The sequence below is a fragment of the Salvelinus sp. IW2-2015 genome, linkage group LG4q.1:29 (genome assembly GCF_002910315.2).
Source record: "Salvelinus sp. IW2-2015 linkage group LG4q.1:29, ASM291031v2, whole genome shotgun sequence".
In the NCBI taxonomy this organism is placed as follows: Eukaryota; Metazoa; Chordata; class Actinopteri; order Salmoniformes; family Salmonidae; genus Salvelinus; species Salvelinus sp. IW2-2015.
In genome coordinates this window covers 60334627-60342642 of record NC_036842.1, presented here as the reverse complement: position 1 = coordinate 60342642, position 8016 = coordinate 60334627, and the positions used below count along the sequence as shown (strand labels likewise).

At 40.7% G+C, this 8016-nt stretch overlaps 1 protein-coding gene across 2 annotated transcripts in view; it reads left to right on the top strand.

Annotated features, from left to right (window-relative positions):
* Positions 1 to 2455: 2455 nt before the first annotated feature.
* Positions 2456 to 8016, top strand: part of det1 (DET1 partner of COP1 E3 ubiquitin ligase) — a 29610-nt gene continuing 24049 nt past the window's right edge. Inside the window, exons 1-4 of one of the 2 annotated variants that reach the window (XM_023985223.2) lie at positions 2692 to 2718; positions 3194 to 3257; positions 5539 to 6329; positions 6464 to 6817. In XM_023985223.2, the coding sequence (XP_023840991.1) occupies positions 5601 to 6329; positions 6464 to 6817 (1083 nt within the window). In that variant the 5' untranslated portion in view covers positions 2692 to 2718; positions 3194 to 3257; positions 5539 to 5600. Of the gene's footprint in view, positions 2719 to 3193; positions 3258 to 5538; positions 6330 to 6463; positions 6818 to 8016 lie in introns of both variants that reach the window. The other variant, XM_023985222.2, reaches the window with a different exon arrangement.

Below are 8016 nucleotides of genomic sequence, written 5' to 3'. Positions count from 1 at the left end.
GTAGGGTTCCCCATTATACGAGAACAGGGATGGAGCTTGGGGGGCTAAACACTATGTTCAGCCGGGAAATGGGGTTCTGAAAAACATTCAGAAATATAAATATGTCCTGTGATGCAGTTTTATTCAAGAATCAATCAAACACAAAATGTTAAATTGAAGCTGCAGGTTCTGAAAGTACTTTTGTAAGTAGGTGAAATGAAATTCAGGAATATTAAAATGTCATGGACACGTGACCACATACAAATTACATTTGGAATTCCATTTCATTATAAATATTTTATAACTGTATTCCAAATAATCAAATACTGTAACTACTGTAAATAGATAATAGTATGTAACAATTAATACTATCAACTATCCTGACACCAAATTGTTCCATAAGAAAATTCTGCAGGCTTTCCATTCCATTCCAAATGATTAATGATCATCCAATAATGACAGCCATCCAACAAAATGTGTTTCCTTTGAGAACCACGTAATGCTCTCCTATATGAAATTAATAGAGAGTTGCACTATTGGAACTGATTGTCTGTGTGCATGCCAAGTAACTGATGTAGTTTGTAACATTCTCTTTTACTTAATTTCTTTGCATGTTAAACTACTGAAAGTTGATGCATTGAAATTAACATATGAGGACGCTGTAACTTCTCTGAAAAGCAGAAATTCACAAAGACTTGAAAAGTTCAGGTGGGTAGAGTTACGCAGAAAGCATTCTATAATGCCGGTGAATTTACTGTGCCTTGTAAAGTTAAAAGCTTTTCCAAAATGTCAAACACAACCTTTTAGTGACATAGGCATACAAAAATGGTAAAACAATGCATGTCTGCCTGTTCTTTGTACGAAGAGCAACCTTTTCAAACTGCTATTTCAGCTTCAAGAGGAATTTTGCAAATATGTTATTTAGATGGAATAATTGACACAAGAAATTTACAATTATTAACTATCAACACATGTAATTTTCCTTCAAAAGTACTAGACTCCTATATGCTTCTACAGGTCTACATTTATTTTATATGTGATTATTTTCCATTAGCTGGTAAACATAAGTCTCTGAAATGGTCCCTTGAGGTCTCTCGTCCTTATCCCAGTCTGCTCACAGAATTACAGCCTCCATGTGTCTGTGAAGTGTATGAAGGAAGCAAATGGATCTACAGATGTAGGATCTTAATTTGATCAGTCTTTTGTTGATAGGAATTTTTCTGCCCAGCAGGAAATGCAAACTCGTAGTGTATTTGAGTTTTAAAAAGGCTTATAAAGTTTGTAATTTCCAATTTCAGCCTTGATTTGCTCTAACGACAAACGCATCAACCCCTACAAAAATGGCCATCAATTATAATCCTCATAATAATTCACATTTCCTTTTGTTGCAGGATAATTTTCCTGCTGTAGCAAACTGGCTCAAATTAAGATCCTACATATGTATGCTCTATCCCTGTATTCCTTCAGAGTAGCCCAAGAGTGTTTGAATACTCCTTCTGCCATGTCCTTTTCTCAACCCAAATTATACTTTGCAAACAGCTGCTAAAAGCTGAGGTGAAAGGGGTGTGGGATATTAGAAATGAATGAGTTGATAAACAAAAAGTCAAAAGAAAAGTGTGGGAGAGGATACTCTCCCTGAAGAAGTTATTGATGGGCTACACACATCCCCTCTGAGTAGTAGAGCACCAGCTATTATTATTGGCTATTCAAAAAAAATACCACAGAAGGCCTACATTGCATTACATGGTAAAAACTGCAGTACTTTGAAAAGTGGACTATTTCATTTTTCTTGACACTGTTTTTAGCAATATCTTTCTGTGTTCACCGCACACTCTTACTGGAAATTAACGACGTGTAAATCTACGAGACACGTGGGTTAGGGATAATTGCACATAGGTCCATTATCATGCTCTCAAGGCCAAGCATGAGAGCTTTCTTTTGTTGTCCTTCCTTCTGCTTTTTCTGTCCAATATTGGAGTCTTAAGAACAAGATGCATTTTTGGGCTTCGTAGACAATTTAACAATTAAGCTCAATTTCTCTCTATACACTACTTTATAATGGGTTCAGATGATTTGATCTACTAGTATGGACAGGAGTGCACCAAGACCAAGAAAAACTTTGATCAGGTCATTGATCAGGTCACATGGCAAGGAAAAGTCCTAAACAAAATTAATCAGGAATCTGTGAGTGAGGTTGTTTCATTAAATAGCTACAGGCTTACTACCAGTTCGTATTTTTAATACAGACACTCCTGACCTGCAAACCAATATTTAATTTCAGAATTGGTAAAAATTAGGTTAGGATCAGGGTTAAGGGTTTGATTAAGGTTAAAGTACGTTTTGGATTTTGATTAGTCGTTGTGTAGGTCAGTTTCCTTTGAGTCTCCCCTTTGGTCAAGTGTGGCGTCTACGTGATGCGATACTATTTTCAACCTGAGTTTGCCGTGGCGCTGTGAGGATTAAGGAACAGTTCCACCGTAGAGGATGCATCTCTTGCTGCTTATGGCTCTCTCTTAGCTTGTTATCTAGCTATCTATCTAATGCTAACAACGTGAAACAGTGTTGAGAAAACACGATTCATGTTCAGAACAAATGTTCCAAGCTTGCCACATAATCGCATTTTATTGCCTGCCCCAAGACTGTAACTAACAAACGTTATTCCCGCATTTGATAATCTGATCGATTTTGTAGCTAGATAGCATAACGTTACTGGCTTGACAAATGCACAGCAAGCAACAGGTGAGTAACGTTATTGTTGTTCGAAAATTAATTCTGCTGGCTCTGTAACCGCCTATGACTTGCTCCAAATGAAATAATGTTTAGGTAGCGATTCGGGAAGCTTGTGCCGTGGCATAAAATATGGAACACAAGCGAGCTAGTTCTGACTGTTTAGTTGACGTTAGTTTGTATGTAAGGAGAAAAGGGCCCAGTTTAAAACAGTTACTGTATCTATCTCGATTTCGCCTAACGGGTAGGATTAAATGCATAGAAATAGAATTAATTGAACGGGTTTACCCATTCAAATAAATGATTCGTCCGTTCTATTCATTATATTTATAACTATGCATTTCAAAACGTTTTTAATCGAACACGAGATGTTTCAAGTTTGGTTATAGTGAAACACGTAAATTCTGGTCATTATTTTGACAGTTCGTTTTGGAAAAGTTATATATTTTGGTATTTTAGGAGTAAATCTAGTTCTTTTTACCCCTAGTGGTTCAACTCTACCATTGAAATCGTGATGTAGAGTCACGAAAATGTGCCTACGTCATCTCAAGGTAGGGTTCGGCATGAAATACACACCTTCTACTGACGCGTTCAACACAACTGGGAACTCGGAAAAAAACGAACTCCGGCTGGGATAATCGTTTTGAACGGTCATCCAACTCGACTTTCCAACCTGAAGATCACTGTCTTCATGATTTTGACCTCGTATTTTTCCTTATTCTCAGTTGTTTTGAACGCGGCATACATGTGCTCAAGGCATACTATAAAATCAGGCAACGACGCGCCTGATTTGACATAGGCCCACCCACATTGGAGCCAGGCCACAAAAGGGCTTTATTACAGACAGAAATACTCCTCAGTTTCATCAGCTGTCTGGGTGGCTGGTATCAGACAATCCTGCAGGTAAAGAAGCTGGATGTGGAGGTCTTGGGCAGGCATGGTTACATGTGGTCTGTGGTTTTTAGTCCAGTAGGAGGTACTGACAAATTCTCTAAAAAGATGTTGCTGGCTTATGGTAGAGAAATTAACATTCAATTCTCTAGCAACTGCTCTGGTGGACATTCATACAGTCAGCATGCAATTTGCACTCCCTCAACCCGAGGCATTGTGTTGTGTGACAAAACTGCACATTTTAGAGTGGCCTTTTATTGTCCCCAGCACAAGGTGCACCTGTGTAATGATCATGCCGTTTAATCAGCTTCTTGATTTGCCACACCTGTCAGGTGGATGGATTATCTTGGCAAAGCAGAAATGCTCACTAACAGGGATGTAAACAAATTTGGGCACAACATTTGAGAGAAATAAGCTTTTTGTGCGTATGGAAAATTTCTGGGATCTTTTATTCCAGCTCATGAAACATGGGACCAACACTTTACATGTTGCGTTTATAAATTTGTTTAGTATAGTTAGCGTCTATGAATGGGCTAGTGAATGACTAGCTACAGATTGTACGCTAGATAATGTGATATAACCAAATATTTTTGGTGACCATTACTGGGTGGCAGGTAGCCTATCGCGTTAGAACGTTGGGCCAGTAACCGAAAGGTTCCTAGTTCGAATCTCCTCACTGACAATGTGATACATTTGTCGATGTGTCCTTGAGCAAGGCCCTAAAGTCGCCATTCATTCAAGTCGCCCTCCAAAGTCGCCATTCATAATGGCAGACCCTGGCTGTGACCCCACTCCTAGGGTGTCTCAAGGACAGTTGGGATATGCAAAAACACATTTCCAATTCACACGTGTATAATACACACTTGTACATGTGTAGTTGGATAAATATAAGCACCCACCAAAATATTATTATAAACAGCCGCTATAGCTTTAAAAAAAAAAACAGCGATAACTCAGATATTAAATCCATGTTTTGTACCGTGCAAGGAGGTTCCTCGCCATCTTAGCTGCTGCACATCTAGCATTTCCCAGCATCTTTGCAGGAACTAGGGTGTAGTCGTTTCTATGCGTCACAGCCATGTGTAGTAAATGTGTGCGAGTCACAATGCGACCAAAACAAATATCTACACACATACAAGAGACATATCTCACACAATAAAAAATATGGATTTAATATCTTTCTGAGTTTTCTATGGTTTTTGTAGAACCACCTGCAATTGGAAACTGACATTTCTAAGATACTTCATTCTCGATTCGTTGAAAAAAGTATCGCCAAGAACAGGTTAGTTAAAAAAATCTATGGTGGTGGTTTGTATGGGGCTTTCCTGTAACAGCCAATAAAGGACACCACAAATCTTTGGTTAAATCACATTATCAGGCATACAATCTGTAGCTAGTGAACAACATTACACCTGGGGTGCGTTCAGTACGACAGAACGATATTCAAAGTTTAATTAAACAGAAACAGTACTATACAGAATGACCAGGAGTTTAGAAATTTCAAATGATCACACCTTGCCACATCCACCAAATGGGAGCAAATGTACTTCAAAGACTGTTGAAAAACGGTGCACGCCGTTTGGGGGAAATGTGTCATTCAGTACTACAAACTGTCACGAAATGTAGTGTTAAATCGAACTAAGGGCAGCCCAGGGGTGTATTCATTAGTCGGACACTATTGCAAAACATTTTGCACCAAAACATGATGATTTGCAATGGAAACCTATTCTATTGGACTGATTGGGGTAGGTTCCTCCATTTTTCGTTTTCCTTTGCTTCTGTTTGCTTCCGATGGTTCCGATTGGATCCTAGTGAATACACCCCTGATGTAACTAATTTGAGTTAGACATGACCTGTGTGATATGACAATGCTCACAAGCTGTTGCACTTTCAAATTAATTGTGTATTGATTTAATTGTTTTGTATTACCTTTTTAACTAGTTGCCATATAGAGAGATTTGTGATGTAGCTACCAGTTGGTGGAAGTTGACAACAATCAAACAATGGAAGATGATTCCCCGACTCTGAAACCCAGGCGCATCCAGAACCAGAATGTGGTCCATCGACTGGAGCGGCGGCGGATCTTCTCTGGCCGGGCTGCAGCCCACTGGTACCGCGGGCGCTGCTTCCACCAGAACCTTTTCCCAAACTTCACTGTGGTAAATGTAGAGAAGCCTCCTTGCTTCCTACGCAAGTTCTCCCCAGATGGACGCTGCTTCATAGCCTTCTCCTCTGACCAGACCTCCCTGGAGATCTATGAGTACCAGGGCTGCCATGCAGCCGAGGATCTGCTGCTGGGGCAGGATGGGGAGACCCTGGCCAACGGCAATGACCAGCGCTCCCTCAACATCCGTGGTCGCCTCTTTGAGCGCTTCTTTTCCCTCCTGCACGTCACTAACGTGGCTTCCAATGGAGAGCACCTGAACCGAGAGTGCAGCCTGTTCACTGATGACTGTCGATATGTGATCGTGGGCTCAGCGGTCTACGTGCCCGAGGAGCCCTCTCCACACTTCTTTGAGGTGTACCGCAACAACGAGTCTGTGACTCCCAACCCCCGCTCTCCTCTGGAGGACTACTCACTGCACGTCATTGACCTGCACACTGGCCGGCTTTGTGACACCAGGTCCTTCAAGTGTGACAAGATCATCCTCTCGCACAACCAGGGACTCTACCTCTACCGTAACATACTGGCTGTTCTTTCTGTTCAGCAGCAGACAATCCATGTCTTTCAGGTGTATATATCAGCCTGCCTCATCTTCTGTACCCTATGCTTACCTGGTAGTGAGATTATAACATTAAACCATCTTGATTGAATGTTTTTATGAAATTAAATGAATGTTTTTATAGTTCTAATGTCATCCTGTAGGTGACATCAGAGGGGTTGTTTCTGGACGTGCGGACCATCGGTCGGTTCTGCTACGAGGACGACCTCCTGACTCTGTCTGCGGTGTACACTGAGGCCCAGGCCGAGGGCCAGCCAGGCTTCTCCCGCCTCTACAAGGAGAAGACCATCAACTCCCTGAAGCACAGACTACTAGTCTACCTGTGGAGACGGGCTGAGAAGGACGGCAGCGCCACTGCCAAGCGACGCTTCTTCCAGTTCTTTGACCAGCTGAGACAGCTGAGGATGTGGAAGATGCAGCTGCTGGATGAGCACCACCTCTTCATTAAATACACCAGCGAGGATGTGGTCACCCTGCGAGTCACTGACCCCTCCCAGGTACACCTAATTAAGGATCTCTAGTGGTAATTTGCAACCAAATTATTTTCGGCAGGGGATAACAGAGCTATGCAGGGGATAACAGAGCTAGGCAGGGGATAACAGAGCTAGGCAGGGGATAACAGAGCTAGGCAGGGGATAACAGAGCTAGGCAGGGGATAACAGAGCTAGGCAGGGGATAACAGAGCTAGGCAGGGGATAACAGAGCTAGGCAGGGGATAACAGAGCTAGGCAGGGTGGCCTGTCCCACCTGTATAATGGTAGTGCTTTACACTGTTTCCTCTATCTGGAAATACACTGTCTGCAATTTATTGAATTAGTTATTCTATATCCTATATAAGGGGACTGTTGATTAGTAACCAAATCAAAGGTTATTTGTCACATGCCGAATACAACTGGTTTAGACTTTACTGTGAAAGGCTTGCTTACGAGTCCTTCCCAACGATTCAGAGGGGAAAAAAATTAACACAAGAAGAGTCAAATAAAAACACAAGAATGGAGCTATATACAGGAAGTACCAGTACCATATTAATAAGCTGAGGTACAAGGTATTTGAGGTAGATATGTACATAAAGGCAGGGTAAAGTGACTAGGCATCAGGATAGATGAGAGTAAAATATAGAACAGCAGAGCAGCAGCAAATTATGAGTGTAGTGTGTGTAATGTGTGTGTTATCGGTATGCGTTTGTGTTATGTCAATGTAGTGTGTGAGTGAGTGTGTTCATGGTGTGTGTGTGTATATATAGTCTAGTGAGTGTGTTCATGGTGTGTGTGTAAATAGTGTGTATGTATAGTCTAGTGAGTATGTATATAGTGTGTATATATAGTCTAGTGAGTGTGTATATATAGTCTAGTGAGTGTGTGTATATATAGTGTGTATATATAGTCTAGTTAGTGTGTATATATAGTCTAGTGAGTGTATATGTAGTGTGTATATATAGTCTAGTGAGTGTGTATATATCGTGTGTATATATAGTCTAGTGAGTGTATATATAGTCTAGTGAGTGTATATATAGTGTGTATATATAGTCTAGTGAGTGTTTGTGTATATATAGTCTAGTGAGTGTATATATAGTCTAGTGAGTGTGTGTATATATAGTGTGTATATAAAGTCTAATGAGTGTGTATATAGTGTGTATGTATAGTCTAGTGAGTGTGTATATATAGTGTGTATATATAGTCTAGTGAGTGTGTATATA